Source organism: Arabidopsis lyrata (assembly GCF_000004255.2).
Source record: "Arabidopsis lyrata subsp. lyrata unplaced genomic scaffold ARALYscaffold_4, whole genome shotgun sequence".
Classification (NCBI taxonomy): Eukaryota; Viridiplantae; Streptophyta; class Magnoliopsida; order Brassicales; family Brassicaceae; genus Arabidopsis; species Arabidopsis lyrata.
The window spans coordinates 16,858,232-16,881,427 of NW_003302552.1; the positions used below are offsets into that span (position 1 = coordinate 16,858,232).

The 23,196-nt window shown below is 34.9% G+C and overlaps 5 protein-coding genes and 1 pseudogene across 6 annotated transcripts; 2 read left to right on the forward strand and 4 right to left on the reverse strand.

Moving 5' to 3' along the window:
* Positions 1-1,949: 1,949 nt before the first annotated feature.
* On the forward strand, positions 1,950-3,479 carry LOC9317469. The gene is made up of 3 exons (XM_002879512.2): positions 1,950-2,450; positions 2,851-3,027; positions 3,136-3,479. The coding sequence occupies exons 1-3, from the start codon at positions 2,385-2,387 to the stop codon at positions 3,358-3,360; spliced, it is 468 nt and encodes a 155-aa protein (XP_002879558.1). The 5' UTR covers positions 1,950-2,384; the 3' UTR covers positions 3,361-3,479.
* Positions 3,480-3,522: 43 nt separating this feature from the next.
* On the reverse strand, positions 3,523-5,250 carry LOC110229565 (annotated as a pseudogene).
* Positions 5,251-6,684: 1,434 nt separating this feature from the next.
* LOC9315626 (protein Brevis radix-like 1) lies at positions 6,685-11,586 on the reverse strand. 2 transcript variants are annotated; one of them, XM_002881357.2, is made up of 6 exons: positions 10,995-11,586; positions 9,049-9,203; positions 7,686-8,065; positions 7,446-7,575; positions 7,081-7,367; positions 6,685-6,993 (listed from the first exon to the last, which is right to left on the reverse strand). In XM_002881357.2, exons 2-6 carry the CDS (start codon positions 9,163-9,165, stop codon positions 6,915-6,917), a joined length of 993 nt encoding a protein of 330 aa, XP_002881403.1. In that variant the 5' UTR covers positions 9,166-9,203; positions 10,995-11,586; the 3' UTR covers positions 6,685-6,914. The 2 variants fall into 2 exon arrangements, with proteins under 2 accessions (XP_002881403.1, XP_020883917.1); XM_021028258.1 differs by lacking the exon at positions 10,995-11,586 and adding an exon at positions 10,360-10,960.
* A 306-nt stretch (positions 11,587-11,892) lies between these two features.
* LOC9317470 (upstream activation factor subunit UAF30) lies at positions 11,893-13,126 on the forward strand. The gene is made up of 2 exons (XM_021028259.1): positions 11,893-12,225; positions 12,742-13,126. The coding sequence occupies exons 1-2, from the start codon at positions 12,013-12,015 to the stop codon at positions 12,865-12,867; spliced, it is 339 nt and encodes a 112-aa protein (XP_020883918.1). The 5' UTR covers positions 11,893-12,012; the 3' UTR covers positions 12,868-13,126.
* A 91-nt stretch (positions 13,127-13,217) lies between these two features.
* Positions 13,218-17,174, reverse strand: LOC9315627 (arabinosyltransferase XEG113). The gene is given in 14 exon segments (XM_021028257.1): positions 13,218-13,640; positions 13,726-13,812; positions 13,918-14,037; positions 14,119-14,217; positions 14,305-14,418; positions 14,508-14,561; positions 14,655-14,749; positions 14,838-14,973; positions 15,068-15,300; positions 15,303-15,323; positions 15,480-15,585; positions 15,670-15,875; positions 15,965-16,279; positions 16,844-17,174. Coding segments are annotated over 14 exon segments (1,929 nt in total). The 5' UTR covers positions 17,019-17,174; the 3' UTR covers positions 13,218-13,472.
* A 3,397-nt stretch (positions 17,175-20,571) lies between these two features.
* LOC9317471 lies at positions 20,572-21,718 on the reverse strand. The gene has a single exon (XM_021029971.1). It carries the CDS (start codon positions 21,194-21,196, stop codon positions 20,936-20,938), a length of 261 nt encoding a protein of 86 aa, XP_020885630.1. The 5' UTR covers positions 21,197-21,718; the 3' UTR covers positions 20,572-20,935.
* Positions 21,719-23,196: the final 1,478 nt, after the last annotated feature.

The following is a 23,196-nucleotide window of genomic DNA, read 5'->3' on the forward strand; positions in this document are numbered from 1 at the left end:
AATTATTTTTTAGGGATATTTTCTTAAACCTCTAAACAAAACAAAGGGTTTCAAAAGATAGCTTCTCTTTTGGCGGGTCGACCCGCAAACCCGCAATTCTCTACGGGCTTATCCGCATGAACCTGCGACCCGTAGTGGATAAAAATATTATTCAAAATAAATAACAAATGATGTTTAATTTTATGGGACGGGGTTATATGGTGCAACGGGTTTAGATCAATATTAATATTAAACAATATACTATGGATGAAATCCTAGAATTAAAAATCAAAATTTAATTATAAAATCAGAAACACTAAACAAAATAAACAATATTAACAAAACAAATACAACTTAAAATTTTGCAAAATTATATTTTAGTTATAAAAATATCGACCCACGGTGTACCGCGGGGTAAAATCTAGATTTGGAAGTTTAAGGAAGAAAAATCTATTTAAAAAAATAATAGCTCCGCGGTGTACCGCAAGAAAAATCTTTCTCCTAAACTGAGACAAGAAGAAGAAGAAAGCCAAATGTCGTTTAAATGTATATATAGATATACCATTTAAACCTAAAACACAATTAATATACTCAAAACTATTAATATAGATATATGGATGGTACATTTATAAAATAGGTCAAAATATTATATTATACTCTCTATTAATAAACAAAACTAATTATATTTAGATTTTTTTAAAAAAAATTATAGCCCCGCGGTGTACCGCGGGTTCAAATCTAGTAATGTTTTAATTTTTAAACAAAAGTCTCAACACAATAACCCTATTTATAGAGAGAGACAAGAGAGTTATTATAGTTCTAAACAAAATTAACAAATATTTTTTTCCAAATTCACTTTTATTTTCTTTATTTCCTTTTCTTCTTGTGTTTCTTTTTATCTAATTTCATCTTCTTTTTGATTTTCTTTTCCTAATTTCCTTTTATCTAATCTACTATTGATGGATTTTATATTATTTTTTTATAATTGTTTTGTTGTTTGATTTCTTTCTTATTTATTTTTTCCTTCTTAACATAAAAACAAATCTCTATTCCAATACTTCATTTAGATTTGTTTGCCAATAAACTGTTTGAGATTACAAAGCACTAATTTCACATTCAAATGACACATGTAGATGGAAATGAGATTATATTCAACTCTCTGAATTTCCAGCCAGTAAACTCTATGGCTTAGTTATTTCCTAAACTAAGATATTGACAAATACATCATATTTCTGTTATCCAAATTGGATCTCATTTCATACTCTTTCTTATGTAGTCTTGAGCTTTCAACAACATGAAACTAGTAAATTGTACAATGGTGAGCGACATGGCCATATCTAGGCATGTGCGTGAAGTAAGTTTGCACCGGAACCTTGTTAAATTGACATACAAATTGGTGTATTTTAACTTTTAAGGGTCCAAAACCAAAATTAAAACTTTAACAAGGTTTTAAACAGAACCATAGTTTTTTTTGCAAATTTTGAGCTGAGCGATGACTTGATTGCTTTTTTTTTTTTTTTGCCATACCGATGACTTGATTGTTTGAGGTGTGTATTGTATAAGGACATGGCACATTTGTCACTGGTGGCTCTGATGGTGTTTTCAATTCCTAGGACAAGGATAGTAAACATAGACTCAAGATATTTTCATTTGTAAAGTCATCTGGATAGAGATTCTCAACAAATCAAAAATTTCACAATTAAGTACGAAAGCCAAAAGATTAGGCGAGATTAGGTAAGGTATAGTGTAACGTAGTACGTAGCATTAGCTGATTAGATATTTTTTTATACTTTTTTCCCTTGAAAAAGAAAAACGACAAATTAGTTAGTACCTAGCCTGTCCTGAAAAAGAATACAACATACTTTAGTAACACTTGAGTTCTTGAGTTGGTTCAAATAGCTTAATTACTGTAGTCAAATTAAATAATCCGTCTAGTTGATTTGTAGCTTTCTCGATGTGAATTGAATGAATACTTTATTCTCTTAGGAACAATATAGCTGAACCAGAAAAAAATGTCATTTTCCAATAAGGGAATTATTTCATTTTATAATGCGATGAATCATCAATTAATACTAATTTTCAAAGCCAAGAAAAGTTGTTGAAGGAAAATATTAGAGGAGGCCAAAAGAAAGAAGCCTTAACAGAGAATCTGTTCAAGCCAAGCAAAGCTTAAAGCTTAAAGCTGAGAAAGCGTTTATTATCTATCAGTCCACTGCAATATTCTGAAGATTTCTTTGTGGCTCTGCTTTTGTTCTTCTGCTTTGGTGCTTTTGAGAGAATCTATACTCTTCGTGACAAGTTTCTTTTCTTCTACTGTTTCTTTTGTGTTTTAGCTTGAGATATTTCGAAGTCAAGATCAAGAAATTCGTCTTTTCCAAGAAAATTGTGTAATTGAATTCTATAGCATGGTTGGTATATTCTCCAGATTTTCTGTTGTTAGAGGCGGCCATAGGAGAACACAGAGTGCCATCGTAAGCTCTCTTTTCTATTTGCTTGTCTGATTCCAGTAGAAGTTATATGGAACAGGAGATTTTGTTCTGTTAGATTTGTGCTTGAGCTTTATGTTCATAGTGATTCCTTTTTAGTATGATACTTCTACAGTAGATTTGTTTGTTGGGCATATTCTTTACTCTTATCATCTTGAGATGCTAACAATTTGGCCTCAGAGAGTTGATGATTAGTTTGGGAGATGTTTAGAGCTTCTTGTTCTGTTGAGTTCCTTCATTGGTTCATGATTCTCTCTGTTTAATTATAATATGAATACCTTTAATAGATTTCAAGCTATAGTTAAATCTGAGATCCAATATTTCTTTGGAAAAGCCATAAATTGGTTTCAGGCTACACTTGACGTGAATCTTTTCCTATGATCAGGATGGCAGAGAAGTCTTGTCTCCAAGATCTGATCTTGCTCCTTCAGCTAACACCACAACCGCTGCAACTCATGGGATCGAAGTAGCAACAGAGTTTAAACCGGTGGACCATCCGATGGAGCCCTTAGACAACGATCAACCGATCCAGTGCCCACTCCCAGAGCCATCCATTCTCAATGTATGATTCTTGAAAAAGTTCCAAGAAATGAAAAAATTAGGTTTCTTTAGTGAAAACTGCAAAGATAGGAGTGTTTGTAGAAAGCTTCACTCTTTTTTATGATAACAGGACGGGAGACTCTGGAAAGAGAGATTGTCGGCTAATTCGATGAGAAGACGAGATGATTTGGCGATTGCCCAAGATGGGATGGACGAAGAATCTGATGTTTCTGTGACAATTCCATCACGGGCTAGCCAATGCAATACCAACCGTCCTATCTTGCCTTCACTCAGTGCGCCCGAACACAACTTGCTTAATCTACTAGAAGAATGCAAAGTATCTGGTAGTATCTAAGAACCTGCAGGGATTGTCTAGACTCTTTTTACAATTTATGTGTAAGAACAAAACCAACTCATAGTGAATGTTATTATATCTAAGTAAAATCATCCACTTCATGCCCTGTGAACATAAAAGACACATTGCATATCCAATGTTTTCCCTATTAAGAGCGTTTCGTTTCATCGTTTCATCAAATTAATGCTTAGAAGGATCCATGACATGACCAAGAAACAAAACTAGTCCGGTTCGGTACTCTTTGACGATGAAGAGAAAGGGATGATCAGCCACGAAGTCATACTTTTTTGGCGGAAAATAACAACCTCCAGCACCTCTTAAAGCGGCAGCAGCTGCAGCTTTCGATCCCACTTCATCTACCTCGATACAAGACTTGTGGACGATCATGGACAATGGCACCTCCAAACCCAAACCCTTGAGAGCTTTCGAGGCTTCGAAATCAAAAGCAAATTTAAACCTTGGAATCTTGAGTTCTTTGACACGCGCCCGCTCGCTAGGAAGGACCTTGTTGTCCTTCAAGAATCCACGAGTAGAAGCTAAGCTCTCTAGCATTGAAGGCAACCCATCTTTCTCATCAGGGAGATAGATTTGCATTGAGAAACTACGAGTGTCATTGCGTCCTCCTCTGTACGGTAGATTGAGGACTTTGAAACATTCGTAAACATAGAGACTGTTTTTGTGGGCACCAGTCATGAAGGGGACTCGAGCTTTGGTTCCATCAAGAAGGTGAAAATCGCAATCTTCAGTTAGCGATGGATCGAATTGACTATCCCATCTTCCGTTGAAGAACAAGGCATTAGCAAATATGAGATCAGTCAAAGGAGATGCAGAGTTTGGTGGAAGAAGATTAGTGATGAGTCCATTTGTCTGCTAGCTCTTCAACCCATGAATTCACCTCTTTAGTCACTTCATCAGCCTTTCCAAAACAAACAAACAAACAAAAGCTATCAACGTCTATGATTTGGTAGAAGAAGATTGGTGATGAGTCCAGTATTTAGCTAAGTTATTCACCGAATGATGTTCATATAAGTGAGACTGAAGGAAATATTTGGAGAAGGTTTAAGGGAATTAGGTTACACTAACATCTGAGATTTGATTTTCACACAAAAGCCTTGTCTAAATCTGATTAAGCACACATCTAAGTCTAAGCGTCTAAGCGTCTAAGCATGTCACTATGTTCATGTTACTATGTTACATACATCTAAAGCATGTTAATGTTAGTATAAGCCCTAGTAAATTGATGTAGAAGATAGGTTTATTTGGATCAAAGAGAGTACCTTGGTGAGGAAGTCAACTTGGTTGAAAGCAGCTTTATACGAATTCATCAAAAGATCCTTGAAAGAAGGTTCCACAGAGAGAGTCTTTTCGATCCAGACGCCATTCGCTGCCGATATCGTCGGGCCGCCACTAGCGGTGCTGTCGGCTAGGATGGTGGTGACGATCCCGGAGGAGACAGCGTTAAGCTCATCGGTTGAAGAAGCCTGAAGTAAAGAGACAATCTGGTTTGCGGTGGCTCCGGGAGATCTGGCGGCGATAAAACTGAGGATGACGTTGATTAACGCCGGGGAGAAGACGAGGTTAGAGGTTTTTCCGGAGGTAGTGGCGATCACGTGCTGAGTCAACCTCAGAACAATGTCGTTTTGATTCCCAACCGATCCTTCCAGGTTCATCAGGATGTCATATTGTTTCTTTTTTGAGTCTTTCAGGTCCATCTTTCTTACGGCGAGGTTAAGTTGGAGTTTTGGATTCTCTTTGACGACTTGTTTCTTTTACTTGTCTTCTTTTCTTTTATGTTTTGAACAAAACCTAACACAATAACCCTATTTATAGAGTTGTTATAATCATAGTTCTATGAGAAATTAATACATTTTTATTTTCATATTTTCCCAAATACGCTCACTTCTGTTATATATTTATTTCCTTTTCTTTTAGTTAACTTTTTTTCAATCTAAAGTTGTTCTGTTTTTTTTTTTGGTAATGTCCAAAGTTGTTCTGTTTTTCTATTTCTTTATTTTATTTCCTTCTAAACATAAAAGGGAATATATATTGGGGCTTTTGCAAAAATGCCACTTTTCAAAAATACCCCTTTTTAAAAATCTTATAAAAAATGCTCTTAAAAATATAAGATTTACCTAAATATGTATGTAATATTATTAAAACATACACAAACTACATTTCTATGTATCTAAAATCTTATAAATACTTTATAAATACCTTATAAATGCATTTTAAATACCTTTAAAAACCTTTAAAATATCTTGTAAAACCTTTGAAAAACCTTAAAAATCCTTTAAAATAACTTGTAAAACCTTTAAAAAACCTTATAAAACCTTATAAATACTTGGATCGAGTCTTCAAGTAGTAGTTACAATCCATAAGTATCTTATAAACCTAATAAAACTTTATAAAAATTTCAGATTTAAAAAAGGGCATTTTTGAAAATGGACATCTAAAAGGGGCATTTTTGAAAAGGGGCACACCAAAAGGGGTATTTTTAACAATTTCCCATATATATTCCAATACTTCAGTTAGATTATTTGTTTGTTAACTAATTAAGGAGGTGTTATTAGTTCCTAATTTATAAGAAATTTTGATAATTTTAATAAAATTATAGAAAGTAAATAAAAGAAAGATCTAAACTATTGCTAGAGAGTTTTCTATAATCTTGTTGATTAGTTTTTTCATAATCTTGTAAAGTTTCCCAAACAATCACTCAATTTTGATGATACTTTTCATGATTTTATATTATGAAGAAAAGTGTAGAAAATCATAAACCAATTAAGATCAATAGGCTGATGATGCAGTTGCCACAGTACCTTGCATCCCACACCACACAAGTTCCTTCAATATCTAGTTCCTTTTTCTGCATCGATTACATTTCGATCTCCCATTTGATTTAGGAAAATTATAAGCAGAGCCTTGGCTAAAGGCTTAAAGTAGAAGCGGAAACTAGACGATGATTCGGGATGGTTTTGCAACTACACGTTTGTTACACTTGAAATCTTTTGATATTTGTCAAAAACAACGTTCTTTTTTCTTATGGGGTCTCCATTTGAAGATTTTAGTAGATTATGTAAGAGATATCAAATGATCATCTTCTTAATAGCTCAATATTTGATTGATTACAGTTTAGGAACATTCCTTTTGTACTCTAGACCTAGATGTTCCTCTCTTCTACTTGTGTATATAGACTCTTGTAATTGTGTACAGAATCAATAAGACTTCATCTTAACAGATTATGTGATAGCTAAGTCCGCTTGATAGTTGATACTATATATGCTACTAACAAACAAATGGATAATAAACTTATCCACTTGAAGAATGAATAAAATGAACCAATAAATGAAGGCATAAAGCTCATCTCATCGTCGGGAAAATTACATAGCTATCAAAACGCCGAGAACTAGCTAACTACAAATCTCTAAAAAATCAAATTTTTCATTTTGTGTTCATATCACATTCTGATTTTCTTCCAAATTTAACAAAATTCTGATTTTTTGTGTATACCTTTGTTGTGTTAAAGAAGATTAAATAATGGTCTCTTTTTTGTCCTCTTAGAGATATTGGGTTTGTATTCTATCTCTGTTCTGCTCCCACCATGTCTTGGCATGCACTTCCCCAAACCGTTCCCGACTGCAAACACCCGGTTCGAAAGGTTTACGGTTAACCGCCAAATAAATTAGGATATAACATGCTGAAAAAACCGGTTCTCTGGTTTACCTGAACCTGACGCGGCGTAGTTCTCTAGTTCCATCTGGTAACTGTCTGATGGTAATGTAGACACCAGGCTCGTCCTCTTCAACCCACTCAGCTTGCATTTCACTAGCATTACTCATGGAAGGCGGATCGTCCCTCGATGAGGTGGTGATTCTTGCTGCGTCCATTGGAGGTCCATAAAAGTGATGTGGGACACTGCCTCCTGGTGGTCTGAAGTTGTTGTCTCTTTGTGTCCAGTCTCTGCTTTCTCTTGCTGAATCAATTCTTGTGTGAGTTGAATCTCTCTGCGACTGTTAGAAGAAACAAACAAAAGTTGAAAGATACGATTACTCATAAACCTTCTCTTAAGTTGTGATGATGTTTCCTACCTGGTCCTCGGATCTACCAGGAGTTTGAAGAGCTTGTCGGTTAAATCTTTGAACATTGTAAAGCTCAACGATTCTGTCGTAGTTCTCACCCCACCATCTTTGAGCCTGCCACTTGTCGAAAACTTCCCGGCTTCAACAAAGATACAAGCTAATATTAGCTTCATTTCATAATGAATCATTCTATGTCCTTAAGTGAAACATATTCTTCAAAATGTTATGGAGAGAATGGGTTTCAAATACCTGAAACGTATCCGTTTAAGATCATTTCCTCCAGTGGGAAGTGAGACGAATGTGATATGAACACCGGGCTCTACTTGAGCCATCCACTCCTTTGGCTCGTCATCTTCTAGTACCACATCACACGACTGAGCAGAGATGGATTCACGTTCACCGCCATACATTGATGGAAATCTTGAGTCTGGCCGTCCAGATTGATGGTATGAGGATCTTGGTAAGTCCCAAGCCGGAGTGGAACTCGTGCTTCCACCCGGATAAGGGTATGGAACACTTTCTGATGCAGTGTCAAAATCCGGGAACTTCCTCAAGTTGCTGCTCGAAGAGCCCGGAGTTGGCTTGCTTTGTTTATGAGTACCTGAGAATTTCGACGCCATGTCTTTGATCTGCATATCATCCGTACCAAAGAAGCTGATTAAAAGTGTTATCTTAAAACTCAACATAGTACTAGGTGATCATTGGACATCAACATAATGTTGGATAGAACAGGGTAAACAAACAGTAAGTAAGCAATAAAGTCTTCTGCCATGAAAAAAAATGAGTCAAGAAATGGATGATTTTTCTTTTATCCCAACTAGGGAAAAGGAGTCTAGTATCATCATTCATAAAGAGCATGAATAAAGCTAGAAGATCTGATATAATTTGAAACATAAAATATAGTTCATCTTGTCTTCTCCGTGAATAGAACATAATCATAACTTCTTTTTATGCTTCTTTTGATTTACCATATAATCTATATAGTTGCCCCACCACAGATTATTCTTTATTTTTTTTGCTCCTAATCTAAATAAGAATCCACTAGGGACTTATTCTAGGAAAGTATATACAGTAGATCAATCTTCAATAACAAGCAAAAATCATGTTCAACAAGGCGTGACTCCATTAACCTTTTTCCACACAAATCATCAGCCACTACATTGGTAATCCTAAAATTCAACGTGAAACATATAATTATTTTACTAATTGTTGCTAGATTTTTATGTCTAGTCACATAGAGGGGAGAAAAAATAAACACTGACACAACCTATTAAAGAGAGATTTGTAATAGATTCCAGAGAAGTGATGTTGCATCACAATAGGATCTTGTCTAAAGATCCGAATTTTGTTTGTTTGTAACCTGCAGCCTTAACTACAGTAACCTCTATGCTTTTGTACTTGACAGCCGAATTTCAAAACCTTTAACATAAAAACTGTTTTATTTTATTTTTCACCATAATTGTTAAACAGTTTAAGAGGACCATTTTATCAATTTGGGTTATGTGGGTTTGTTTGTTTCACGACCAAGGAAGGCAATTAGGAAAAAAAGCAACAAAGTAAAGTGAAAAAGAGTCTTAAGGATCAACAAAGATCTTTAGGGAGAGAAAGAGACCTGTGTAGTTAGGCTTTTAACGGCTTCTTTAGTGTTGGGAGTGGTGCTCCCACGCGCTTCGTCTTCTTCATCCTCACCTCTGTCTGCCATCTTTGTACAATTTATGCAAGTAAACATCTTTGCACTCTTTTTTATGTTCCTCTGCCTTTTAAACCCTATAAGCCACAAAAATACAGAAACAGAGCGTATTAAACATCACATATAAAGATAGCTATATAAAAGAATAAATAAAGCTATGAAAATGTTAAGTGATGCTAGAGCCTAATTTAATTCGTTAGATAAGTAACTCAACTAATGAAAAGTTAGTGAAACCCCAATAATAAAGGAAACAAATTTCTTGGGAAGGATGAGATAATCCTAGATGAAGCAAACGTTTTGAATCCAACTATGAGTTGAGACAGCTGATTTTTGTAGTGTAAACCCATAAAGATTAAAGAATCATATCCCTAAAAATACTTCATGAAATTAAGGAACTAATGAAATAAAGTAGAGAGGGATACAAGTTTTAAATGTATTAAAATAAAATAAGCTATGAAGGTTCATAATTAGGGGCAATAATCTTGAGAAAGACAAAAGTGTTCAAAGATTTAACTTGGGGATCAGAGAAGAGAGGACCACAGAGAAAATATATTTCCAAAGGATTGTCGAGGCACCTGAATGGATCAAATTATAACCTTTGGAACAATAAAGAAATTGAAATATGATCATGATAGAGACAAGCGATGGTATTAAAACAAAAATGGTGCTTTATGTAAGAAAGTGGGTCTGAATAGAGAAGCGAAACTGAGTGTGTAAATGCTTTGTTGAGCAGCAATACCAAGTAAAGACCCCATCTCCTCGTCACACACATAAATCAAAAGTTTCAAAGAATATTTATTTCTCCGGCAAGCCGAAGTTTCTGACATTTAAATATAGGATATATATTTAGTAGAGAGCATAAGAAAATTATATAATTCGATATAAGTGCTTAAAAAATGTGTTTCTTCTGATCCCTCGTGTCCAATTAAACTATAAACTGAAAATATGAAGACACTCGAATTTATTACAGCCAGAGGCAAAGAAAATAACTTAGCAACAAAATGGAATCTTTTTAACAGTCACGTGTATGAAAAAAAAGAAAGAGCTAAAACCAAGAAAGAATTAAAGAAAGACTTGGGTTCAAGTGGGTGATGATGATGGACCAATCTTAATGCATGTCGAAAAAATTGAATAAAATCAAAAGTATGTACACAAATGAATTGTTTCCATTGAAAAAAATAGTATGAGGTATTGAATGGAATTAAATTGAAGTATGGGTTTAGTTTCTTTTACCTTGTATCGAAAAGTCTGCAGGTTAAGCGTGTATATTTGTTGACAAAAAAGAAAAAGAAAAGCGTGGATATCTGAAAACTTAAGGATTGCCTATAATAGACCCATCAAAGCTGCAGAGATTTAGCAGCGTTACAGGCGCAGTGTAGTAATATGAAGTAAATGCGGTGTACCAAAAGGACGACGTAATTGATTATTATGATGAATGGCTCTTTATTTTTTTATTGGAGAAACACAATTTCTTCTTCTTTTTTTTGTCGAGTAAAAAGCAAAAGTAAAGTAGCAAACAGTGTAGTCTAGTCAAATATTACTAAGGAAACTTTTGAATGTTGTAATTAATGTTTTCCAGGGAAAAAAAATTTGAGTAGTAGAAAATCTGATTCTCCTTTTCGCCAGGAATGATCTAATCAGTAAAAAATGGACATGTTTGAGTAATGTATGTGTTCGTAATTAATCAGCAAAAATGGAGAAGAAGAAACAAAACATGTTGAAAGATGATTTGTACATCAGTCTATAGATAATGAAGGAGAATGCAACAGTACTTAGAGAAACTATCTGATTGGTTTCTAATTTATTTTTTAAAGGTTAGAAACTAGTGACCAATTTTTTAAAAAATGGAGGATTATTCGGAGTCGTACCTGAATCACAACGTCTTCTTGGAGCGAAATCAAATCAAAATCTGAAAATAGTCTCCGCTATAAATGACTCCGGTGAAAGATCGAAAAGTCGCAGAGATAGCACAGGTATCCTCTTCCTAGAGAGGAGCTTCTAAATACGAGAATAGCCGGAAAAATATTCAAAATTCCGGGGCAAGAATCTGGGTAATCGGGTCACCCGGTAACTGTTACGGAGCTCCGGGTTTTGTTTCGAGAAAGATGACGGAGAGAAAGAGAGAAGACATTTGGAGGACCGACCGTGAGTAATTTATAAGGTGGAGGAAAATGTAGATATTAACGGCGTTAGATACTTACGACGTGAGTTGACGGAGATACCTTTTTCTCTTTGAGTAAACGATGAAATTTGGTCTCGAGAAGAGACGGCAACGAGGGCCCATTTGGTGTTGCCGGTGACGGAGATAAAGAGAGGTTCTATTACGTGTGCAGGAAGTAGGCTACGTGGCTGTCTTTTGATTGGCTGACGGTAGTTCAAACGGGTCGGGTTACGGTCGCGTCACAACGTTTTTCAGTTGTTGTTGGTCTCTTTATCTCAGTTTTTGCTTTAAATCGTTTTCTCTTGTTTTAGATAGAATCATTTGTTTTGCCCAAAAAAAGATAGAATCATATGTTGTTGGTCGATCATGTGTATCAAATACTTCAATTTCGTTATTGTTGGGAAAATTTGTATCTTTTTGATCGGATCCTAATGCGCTTGATTGGATGACATGATCGACCGATGAATGCCATTGCTTTATCGTTCTCGACATTTATAGGCTTGGTCATCAAATAAATCCAAAAAGGCCCATTATCTTGGTATAGAAGGCCCAAAACAGGCCCAAACTAAGAAGAGCTAAATCACACCTTCATTAATTTTACAAGGGCAGTCAGAGAAAGAGAGAGAGACTGGGAACGTTCAGCTTTCAAAGTCTGTGGTTTGATCTAGGGTTTTAGACACAGAGCTCTCTCTCCTTCCAAATTCAAAACTGTGTGAAGAAGAAAAATGGCGACAGTTTCTAGGGTTTTTGGAGCTTGCAGGGTACTGATGGCGAAGGCCGCTTCTTCGTCCGCCGCTAAAAATGGTAGACAAGGTACTGGTATTCTTAAGGTGGTTCCCGTTTCAAAGCCGCTCGCTACCTTTATTGGGGAAAACGAAGTCTCTCGCACAACCGCCGTCAAGAAAATCTGGGAATACATCAAACTTAACAATCTTCAGGTTAGGGTTTGGTTTTTCTTCTCGAAATTTCTGGGTCATTTCTTTGCGCTTTCTACTGGATTTTGTCTTTTGAGTTAGCTCTCGTTACTTGGAATAAGCTGTTTACTCTACTTTGGTGATTTGATTGATCTGGGTTTAGGAGGATTCGTAGAAACTTTGAGCCTTCGTGTTTTTCAAAATGGTAGATTTAAGTGTTGTGATTAGCATTTAATTAAGTAATTAAGTTTAGCGTTGTGACTGCGGCTAGAACTAATCTGCTTATGATCTTGATGTTATGGGAATCTGATTTGTTCATGAGTCAACATTTCAAAGCCTAGCTTTTGTAGCTTGATGTTCTTTTATTTTCTTGCTTATGTTGAGTGAAGAAATCACTGCTTTTGGGGAAACGCATTACGAGCTAACAGAAGTTACTTTGATCGTGTTAGCCTTTAGCTGGTCTTTGAATTTCTCTGTTTTTCTCACATCTATTTTAGAGAGATTCTGGTTTCCAACACATATTATTGGTTTTTGATGTAGAATCCGGAGAACAAAAGGGAGATACTATGCGATGAGCAACTGAAGACGATCTTCAGTGGGAAAGACACTGTCGGGTTCCTCGAGATTTCGAAACTTCTGTCTCAACATTTTCCTAAGTCTGCTTGATTCTCACTTTGCATGATCCTTAAAGACAGTTTAGCTTATTTTACTCTATCATCCAAGAAACGGTTCTTCTTTTTTTGTATCTTCTTATGGGTGATCTTTATTGGTTATATATAGACTGCCAACCAGTTCTCTTCTGTCTGAGACGTTTTATGTATTGATGATGATCCAAGGTCAATTTAGTTAATGGTTTGTGGTCTTGGAGCTTGTTTATCTCTACTATAATCTTCTTCGATCTCAATGTGACATGGACTCCTTCGCATCTCAATATCTCTCAGTAGGATGTTTCTTTATACATCCAAATATGACTTCCAAGTTCGACAGAACATGACTACGTAATACTTGAGTTTGTAAGTGAAACAACTAAATAAGCCATTTATTGATAAAAAATCTACAGAGAAACTATATGAAAAGAAGAAACGATTTTCTCTGTGTCCAAACCTATTGTTATAACATGATACATTGAGTATGAGTAAGACAAAGAAAAGAAAGATACACTTTCACAGTAGTATATAAAGGCCGTATGAAAAAAAAAAAACTCCCTAAGTCTCCTTGTGACCCAAGAAATCGAGTGTAAGCTTCTTGGAGTCTTCTTATCGGTTATTTTATCAGAGAGGAGGATGATCTTCTTCTGGTGTCTGTGGAGGAACCGGTTTCCAACCAGGTTTCTCGTCCCAATACATATCGTAGTAAATGTGTCCCGGAGTCTTGTTCTCCTCACAACACCATATTCCCACATATCTCTTTACCCGTCTTCTAAATCTCTCTTCTCGCTCCTGCTTGCAAACCAGATTAGGTCAGGTCAGATTTACATTTTGTATGAACATGTCTATATGTTTCACGGTTTAAAGATCTACTTGCCTTGTCAGAGAATCCGATGAAAGCATCTTCAATTGAAGAAAACTTGATCACTTTGACATTTTCGAAGGAAGAAAATATCGCCTTGAACTGCAGTGAGCACGAAACAAAGCGCTTACGCTAAGCCGGAGATTTTTTTGACATATATAGTGAAGACTAAAGAGTGATGTTAGACAGGTAAAAAATCTTAGTTACCGTATCTTCATTGCTCCGCTTTGGGAACTTAAGAACCTGAGAGGGGCTTGTGTTATTCGATGGCTCACATCCTTCTTTTCCTTCTTGACAAAGCTGAACATCAAGCCATGACTCTTTTACCTGAAAAATAGCTTTATTCCTGAGATTTTCTTACGAAATGATTAATAAGAACAAGAAAAATATCTTAGCAGCTTAAATTACTTGTTTCGGCAATGCCGGGTTATCTAGAAAAGAATATTCTCTGATACCAATCCCAGGGCCAAACTCTTCCTCTGGTAGCTCCTTTAGCATGATATTGACCTGTAATTGAAATGATTCAGCTGTCATGAGGCATTTGCAGAGAAAGAATCAGATATTGACATGCTTCAACATCATTACAAATACTACCTCAAAGACATGATCAAGCGGGCAGATGAAAGGTTGTTGGGTCATAGATCCCTGAAGAGTACCGGGATGCCCAAACCAAAGCCTATCTAACCTGCACCATATTGGTGGCATCACCTGAAAACATTGTCGAGACCAACCCGATATATGTAAGAATCAACCATTATCCCCAGGAAATATGCATATAAGCTGTTAACTGGACTCACCAATGTACGATTAAGAAGAGACGCAATGGCTAGAGCTGATCTGATCTGTTTCATCTGTAAAGTGGACCAAAGGTGGATGTAAAATTAGAAAGGTGGTCAAGTTAACATATAGTTCCTAGGCACCATATTAGGTTAGTAGAACGTTACTTGGTGATTAACGAGGATAAAATGCGATTCAATGGTATGCTTCCCGTCAAGTAACAAGCTCTTTGGAATAGATGGTTTAAACGCAATGAAACCTCCTGCGTTGTGTTGGAGTTTACACTATTCATTTTGGATTTTCCCATCAACAAGATTAATGTTGAAGAATCTTAACATAAAGAATTTTACCTGGTGAATCATAATATTCTGGTGGGTCATAGAAAACCATCCCCTCTCGGAGCCTGTGGCGTTTTCCTTCGGTACCTGCATATTGGAATGTTGTATGCACGGCATATGGTTCTAGCCTCAGTTGTTGATACATAGCCTGCCATAGAAGATAGAAGTTACTTGTTAGGCCATTCCTGAACACAAAAGAGAACGATAAAAACCGCAAAAACAGGAAGCATGAAGAAAGGTACCTGAACAAAATAAGTATGGCCACTGCAAAATATGCTAGCGGGCAAAATGCCAACCTTGAGATTTCCATCATAAGCATAGAAAAGTCCACTATCCCCATCCACAGATGGACCTAGCTGTCTCCTAACAATCTCATTGAACCCATTTTGATCCCAAACCTTATCGTCCGCTAAGAGAATTTCTTTCCATTCTTTGGCCAACTTTTTGGCAGATTCTGTCGGCCGCCAATGGAAAATCCTATGTTGTAGGCAGCACCAACTTTCAAATTCCAAGAAATGAAAGGTAGAGAAAACAGTTAGTAGGCATGTGAACAGATTAGCTGCTGATAATCATAAACTCAAAACACTTTTGCTAGAGAGATAAACGATTTCATAAGGGAACAGGGGAAAATGCAAATCTTTAGCTAAAATCTACCTTGTTGCCATATGTCCAAACTGTCATCTATGACAGTAGGCACAACTTGATCGCTTGATGTCAAAACATCAGCATCTGGGAATCGAGCCAAATAAGGCATAGGATTCTGTCACATAAATATTATCAGAAAAAGTCTACTAAGGAAGATAACGTGATGAATAACAGTGATAATAATGTGTCGAATTAGCACCTTAAGCCACACCATGTCAGTGTCACACATTAGTAGCTCGTAACCGAAAGGCAAGACGGAATCTATGAGAATAACTTTTTCTCTTCCCATTTTGTGGAATGTTGGAGAACCCCACCCGACATCCACTGTGCTCATATGGCTTCCCATATCAAAAACCGGAACGCCTTTCCAATACAAAGCCTCTAATAACTTTGTATCCATCGCACCTTTAAAGCCCCATAACATAAAGTTACTAACTTACAGAGAGCCAGTGAGAATGGACAATAAGACACAGATATTAGAAGTGGCAACTCACCAACTAGAATATTGGAGAGATCTAAATCAGTCAAGTGTTTAACCCAAGTCAAGATGAAATCCATAAAAGCATAGTTCCCAAAGGTCACTATAATGACATTGTCCTTCACTCTTTCCCCAAACAATTCTTTGGTCAGTTTAAAGGTTTCAAGTGGTGGCATCTTTTTGTCTCGAGGAGGAGACACCCAAATTTTACCCAAGGATCTGCCTTGAGCCTCCTCCAGAACTGGCGGTGGCAGTGCCTGTGGTGGTGGTGGAGCAACTGGTAACTCTAAAGTTGCATTATCTTGTGGAAGACGGTGAATTCGGCCGGCAGCTACAGAAAAACTCATGAATAAATCTCACATAATGAAAAAAGAAACATTATTTAAGCTTCCACTGTTTAGTAAGATTGATGTATACTCAAGCAAGCTCAACTAGCCTGATACCATGAAACGTAAAATCCAATTGACTAAACTGAAATGCAGTGTCGGAAAGTAACACTAGACTTTTGAAAAATCAAAACTTTCAGACACCTCAAGCCGATCCAAGTACATTAGTTAATCACTTGACTGGATTCAAAGCTGAGCTTAAAATCAGCTAAAGTGATCGCAAGTCAAAACCCATCTCAGATTATATCGCAAATCCATAGCTTTCAAACAATAAAGAAGTGATTTTTCAAACGAATACTGAGATTTAAGGTCAACGGTGAGCTCGAATTAGAATCAGAACAAACAGATTAAAGAACCTAACTTCCAAAATCTCACCTAATGATTAGAGACATTAATTCATTTACGAAATCAAATCCAAACTCTTAAGCAATGCAAAGCAGATATAACCAAACGATTCGTCAGCACAATACATGAATAGAGTGAGAGTGAGAGAGAGAGAGAGAAGTTACTGGATAGAGGAGGAAAAGAGAGAAAGGAGGAGGAGCCATTGGTGGGAGAGTAAATGGCGGAGAAGACATAGAAAGAGGAGACGAGAACGCCAATGATCACCGTCGCGTAGATCGTCACGAACAGAGGTTTCGAATTCGTAGCCTCGCGAAACCCATTTCTCCAACCCTCCACCATTATTTTCAATTTCAATCTTCTTCTTCTTCTTCTTGTTCCTCAAATCTCCATTACAGAAGCTTTATTCCTCCAATCGATTTGATCGTTTGGTGGGTCTGGTCAACTTCGTTTTCGGCGTCTTCTCTTCAGCAGCTTCGCTCATTATCAATTTTACTTTGACATTTTTTTATTAAATTGTTTTTGTGGTTACATTATTAATTTGTTTCTTTATTCAACAATGATTCCCCAACTCTCAAGTAATGCAAAATAGTGGCATTTCAAACCATTCTAAAAAATATTGTTATTGTGGCAATATTTTGTTGTTGTGTATCAAATTCAAATGATTCAAATTCATAGCAATATTTTTATTTTTATTTTTTTTAAGTTGGAGATCATTAATCGAGGCTGAATTGAATGAATATAAACAATAAAGGTAATATTTTTTTATCATAAGTTTAATCTATATAAGTAAATGTATATGTACATTTTATGAAGGAATAAATTTAGAAAAACAAAAATTAAATACGCAAAGACAGAGAGATCTTAATGCAATGCTCTGGTTGCTTTGACTTTGTTTTCCGGTTTCCACAATCCCACGATGTCCGAACATGTTAACTCTCAATACTTTTCAGGAAATTATTTGTTGATATAATTTGTTAGTAGAGTTAGGCGATCGAGTTCTTGCAGAATTCGGTAGCCTTCTCTTCTTCTTCTTCTTCTTTTCTCTTTTACATCATAGATTTAAATATAGTTTAGGAGTTGGATAAAAAAATAGTTTAGAAATCATAAACAAAAATTAGAACAGAATCCAAACTAAATATTAGAATATACATTTTTCCAAAGCCTTAGAATCTTAAGATATCAAGTGAGTTTGTGATGATTATAAATGATGTGGTGGTGTATCAAAAGTCCACAAACTAATCTCTAGTCGCAGATGGTCATACCTTATGATGGAATCAAACCGGTCCTCAACTCTAATTTGACTCACAATAAAAATTCACAGAAACGTTCTTTAGCTGAAAAGGCAATGAAAACGTTGCACAACATCAAACAATAAGAAGCTTTGAAAGTAAACTTGTTGACAAATTCCTCTAAACACTGAATCAACGACGACCAACACATTCATAACATGAGACATTCCAATCAAGTAGACATTGATCGACACTTTGCAATCAATTCACCTCTCTACCAAGGTCAAGAGACATTGAGACAATGTATTACAGGTGTAGAAGAATATCAACGAGAAAATTAAACAAAGTCCACCAATTCTAAATAATCATTCGACAAAAAAAAAAACACCAAATAAGGCCTTCATAAATAAAGCCTACCCTTGTTTTAGCGGATCTCAATATCGGTATTTTTTTATGGAGCCCAATTACAAAAACCCATGAAAACTAAAAACGAGAATGTACTATATCCGAACCGAAGTTTTTAAAAAACCGAACCATATCCGAACCGAAGTTTTTAAAATAACCGAATGGTTTGTAAAATCCCCTATCCAAACTAACCGAAACCGAACCGAACCGATAACCAAACGGTTAACCGAAATATCCAAAAACCTATAAGATACCCAAAAATAATATCCAAAACTATAATTATAAACTCAAAATATTAATTATTTTTAGAATCAAAATAATCAAATACTTTAAATAATCAAAATATTCAAATATTGTTTGTTATATTTGTCAAAGTTAAATACTCTTTTACAAAATTGAATCAAATTTTAATATTTTTTCTAATACTTTCTTTTTTTGTATTTTCTTTTTGTATTTTTTTGTGGTTAATTTTTGTTAGTTTCAGTTAGTTACGGTAAATTTTGGTTAGTTTCGGTTAGTTACGGTAAATTTTGGTTAATTTGAGTAAAAACCCGAACCAAACCGAACGTGATAAAAGTTTGGTTAGTTACGGTTATCTATTTAAATATCCAAACCGAACCGAACCAAAAGGTAACCGAACCGAACCGAACCGAAATTCTTAAAATATCCGAATGGTTATTATATTACCATATCCAAACTAACCGAAACCGAACATAACCGAACCGAAACCGAATGGTTAACCGAATGCCCAGGCCTAGCATTTCTCTTCCCTTCGAAAAGACCCTTTAACCGATTTGGAAATCCAAGAGCAACATAAGACTGAGATTACTAATCTCGAACAACTCTTTTAGCTATATCATAGACTCTTTAATTAATTTGCTCAAGAGAGTTTAACTTCTTTTTTTTGCCAAAGAGAGTTAAACTTCCACCTTTGAAGCCTAAAACCACACAAATTTTATAACGAAACGTAAATACAAATGATCGTTTAATCTTAACAACTTCTGTTACTAATTAATAAATATACATTTTAAAAATGTTATGTGATTTAGTATCCAATAAATTAGTTGAAGAAGACATAAGTTCGTATTCAATTCGTGCCCCTGTTTTCTTTATTCTTGAATATTGTAGTCTCTTCCATTGAAAAGCCGAAAACACATCTCCACATATCTGCAAATAATAAAGAACCAGCGCACAACTGCACAAGAGATATTAATCTTTTTACAACTCGAATATTTAACCTAAAAAGTTTGTCGGAATCTTAATATTTGATAGTCCTATCCTGAATAATATATTGATATAGACATATAGTTGTTTTACTGCTAATTAAAATATTATATAAATAGTTTGGCACCAACTTGTTAACCTAGTACAAGTTCCATATTTGTATCTCATCATCATTACTATACCTTTTCCTAAATCCAACTTCAAAAAAAAAAAAAACGTTAGGTATAACGTCCACCTCCACGATCGTTAACCTCAAAAATCCATTTCATATTATATGATGTTTTAACAATTTTGTTGTTTAAAAAAAAAATCAAATTTCTATGTCAAAAGTTAAATTCATATCTATTTTGTGACTATTTATATTCAGGAGTAAATTTACCATTGGTCATATTATTTTTAATTAGATATTAAGTTATGTTTTCAATGTAAATAAATACAAAAAAAAAAAAGAAAAATTAATTAACTTCTTAAGCTTTATGCTTTTATCCAAAACATTTTATATTTTTAAATAGAGAGAGTATCATTTTATATATCAAGAAAAAAAAGGTGATGTTTTTTATTAGTTAAGCAGACTAGTTGTGTTTTTTTTTTTCTTGCTTTTTGCTTTGCTGATTGATGGTACATTCGCATTTAAGCATTATTTATGCTGGTTGTACAACCATGATATTAATGTTTATACAAATATCTAACAAACATCTACACAAACAATCAATATATTTTTTTTTTATATACAGCTCACTTTTGTCGAGAATATTACCTTTTATAATAAAACATGTTCTGATAGTTAAGAACTTTTTCAAGACAACCTCTGTTAACTTAAAATTCGATCGAATAACATTTGAAAAAAAAACTCACGAAATTAAATAGGGAAACTTAGGATATATTATGATGATAAACAATAATTTGACGTATTTCAAAACGCAACCGTTGTTTGTTTACCATTTTTTTTTCTGATAATATTAGACAACCTCATTGATTTCAAAGTGAAAACATATTCTAACTTAAACTAATTAATCAACGCTTTGATGATAAAATAAAAACTATGCCTTTACTCATTAACTTTATTTTTAACCGAGAAAAAACAACGTCTAATAAAAAAGAATGAACAACTCAAGTCTCTGCGTAAAACCAGAAAAAAAACAAAACAAAACAAAAACAACTATAAGCAACCCTAGAGATGTCTTCATGGCCTTTAGTAAAGGACGAAATATCACTCTGGATAAAAAACAAATTTGAAATCAGTTTCTTGATCGCATATCCTCTCCACAAGAATCTATTATGCAACTTCTTCTCTACTTGTTCTTTTTTCTTTTCTTTTAAAACGTCAAGACGGCGCACAAGAGATCGAAAAGAACCGTGTGCGATAAAGCAGTAAATTTCTCCGCATCAAATGGTATTTTAAGGAGCACCTGGAGGGTTCTTGTGTCCGATACCTTGACTAGGACCTTGGTGGGTTGGTCGGAATGCATCTTGTTCTATGTTCTTGAAGCGGTTGATCTTGTGGTACCACACAAAATCATCCTTAGGCGGCTCAGGTGGTGACCAGGAAACAACCGGCGCATGTCGAGCTGCTGTTGTAGTCTCAAAGTGTACTTGTATCACCAAAAGAACTATAAGAAAGCGAAACAAAACTGTGATTGAACAACCACGAGACACCATCACTGACAACTTTGTGTTTTTGTGAGGATCTTAAACCTATTAAAGCGTATGTCTTTCTTCTCTTAAAAACAAGAGAGAAGTGTGCAATTTAAGAAGGATCGAATGGTAGAGGACCCCACAAAACCATATCACTCGATTCTGAAGACTAATGTTAGAATATCGACACTAGGTAGTGTTTTTTTTTCTAATAACTATCTTTCTCTCTTTTCTCTTTTTATGGGTGGGTGTATCATTCGAGTAGCCCATTCACCGGATTTTTAACGGAATTAAAACATGTTATCATTCCGACTGGTCAAACGGAAGTAACTAAATAATATAGTAACTAAATAATATATTTTTTACCTAAACCAACATGACAATTCTTTTCAAATATAAACCACTAAATCACTACTACTAGGGGATGTGCATTTAGTCAAATGGTTAAGTCTATTTGACTCCGCCTTTTCCACCGGAGTTCGAGTCCACTAAGTCGCGTTACCCCGTATAGTAGATATTGACTATGGATCGAGCCTGTAATTCATAAAATAAGAATGTATACTTAAGGTAAGGACCTCTTTTGAAGGTACGGTGTAAATACACTTATGACTTGACCCTCAAATTTATTGTCTAGTGTCTACATAGGGTTAATTAGGATAATTACAAAAGGAGACATGCATCTATTGTTAACAAAGAAAAGAAGCGTAAAACTGGTTAAATATTCGTAATAGACTTGAAATTCATATATATATATATATATATATATATATATATATATATTAACAAAGAAAAGAAGCGTAAAACTGGTTAAATATTTGTAATAGACTTGAAATTCATATATATATATATATATATATATATATATACATAAAACAATTTAAATATAATTTTATATGTCATAGCCATTTAAGATTGAGCTAGGTAAAGAGCCTCTAATATTTATCAAAGTAAATAGCCCCTGGTATAATTAAACTAAGCTGATCCTCTGTATTTTTTTACACATGGAACGTTGTCCGTCGTATTATACTTTGTTTGCTTTAGTTTTTGGCTTGAAATATGAAGTGTATTTGCCGTCAAATATTTACCAAAAATGGAAGATTCTATGCTCTTTTCTTAGCCATTCACTGAAAGAAACGCAGGCATTGTTCTTGATAAGACAGCCCTATAATATATTTTCTTATATTAGGTTCTTGTATTATCTATATTTGTTTATATTTCTTCAATCAATTAAATGCTTTATTTTGTTCACACAGTTGTGGTCCATTGGTTGTTGAGAATTGGGGAAAAGTTTGAAGGAACTAACCCAAGTTCGATTTACACTGGAAACAAAAAAACACATTTGTGTGTGAAGTCTGGGCTTGGGCCAAAGGCCCAAACAGTTTACCTGGTAGTCCAGTAACAGGCGATATGGCTACCCTCTGACATTAGTCGGAAAGCATTCCAAACTCGGGACAGACAGTATGGTGACCTTTCGGAGAGAAGTCCACTCTGAAGGACTTCGATGCGTTTCTACCGGGACTGACCGGATCAGCCGATAGGGTTTATCAAAAAAAAAAAATGCTTTATTTCTCCGCTAAACTTATCAATAATTAAGCCTTTAACCAACAAAAAAACCTATCGATTAAGTATTTTGTTATAAGTATTCCTTATCAATCTCAAACTATATCTTATATAAAAAAATATTGCAATCTCATATTGAATAAATTTGTTGGTTTGCTCAAATGTGTTGCCTGCATGATGCATGGAATTCACTTTTATTCATTTGGACTTTTCATTATATTGCGGACACATGCATGTATCTATCATGTATGTTGTATCTATAATCTATGCATGCAGATACTTCTGAAATTCGGCGTTGAAACTTATTTATCTAATATAAACTCGATCGCCATCGAATAAAACTTTGGATTGCATAAGAGACCAAGCGCATGTTATAGTAATTAAATTAGTGATCACCACAAGTATTCGAACAGATAGTTTTCAAATAATCACATATTTTTGTCAAAGATACATAGAGTTGGACA

What these genes read in the sequence shown, in the direction of transcription:
- LOC9317469 (XM_002879512.2), top strand. Translation starts at nt 2,385, where the DNA reads ATGGTTGGTATATTCTCCAGATTTTCTGTTGTTAGAGGCGGCCATAGG. An exon ending in GGAGAACACAGAGTGCCATC is followed by an intron (nt 2,451 to 2,850) that starts GTAAGCTCTCTT and finishes TCCTATGATCAG; the next exon opens with GATGGCAGAGAAGTCTTGTC. An exon ending in CAGAGCCATCCATTCTCAAT is followed by an intron (nt 3,028 to 3,135) that starts GTATGATTCTTG and finishes TTATGATAACAG; the next exon opens with GACGGGAGACTCTGGAAAGA.
- LOC9315626 (XM_002881357.2), bottom strand. Translation starts at nt 9,165, where the DNA reads ATGTTTACTTGCATAAATTGTACAAAGATGGCAGACAGAGGTGAGGAT. An exon ending in CTGGTAGATCCGAGGACCAG is followed by an intron (nt 7,368 to 7,445) that starts GTAGGAAACATC and finishes TTCTTCTAACAG; the next exon opens with TCGCAGAGAGATTCAACTCA. An exon ending in CTACGCCGCGTCAGGTTCAG is followed by an intron (nt 6,994 to 7,080) that starts GTAAACCAGAGA and finishes GGGTGTTTGCAG; the next exon opens with TCGGGAACGGTTTGGGGAAG.
- LOC9317470 (XM_021028259.1), top strand. Translation starts at nt 12,013, where the DNA reads ATGGCGACAGTTTCTAGGGTTTTTGGAGCTTGCAGGGTACTGATGGCG. An exon ending in TCAAACTTAACAATCTTCAG is followed by an intron (nt 12,226 to 12,741) that starts GTTAGGGTTTGG and finishes TTTTTGATGTAG; the next exon opens with AATCCGGAGAACAAAAGGGA.
- LOC9317471 (XM_021029971.1), bottom strand. Translation starts at nt 21,196, where the DNA reads ATGGTGTCTCGTGGTTGTTCAATCACAGTTTTGTTTCGCTTTCTTATA.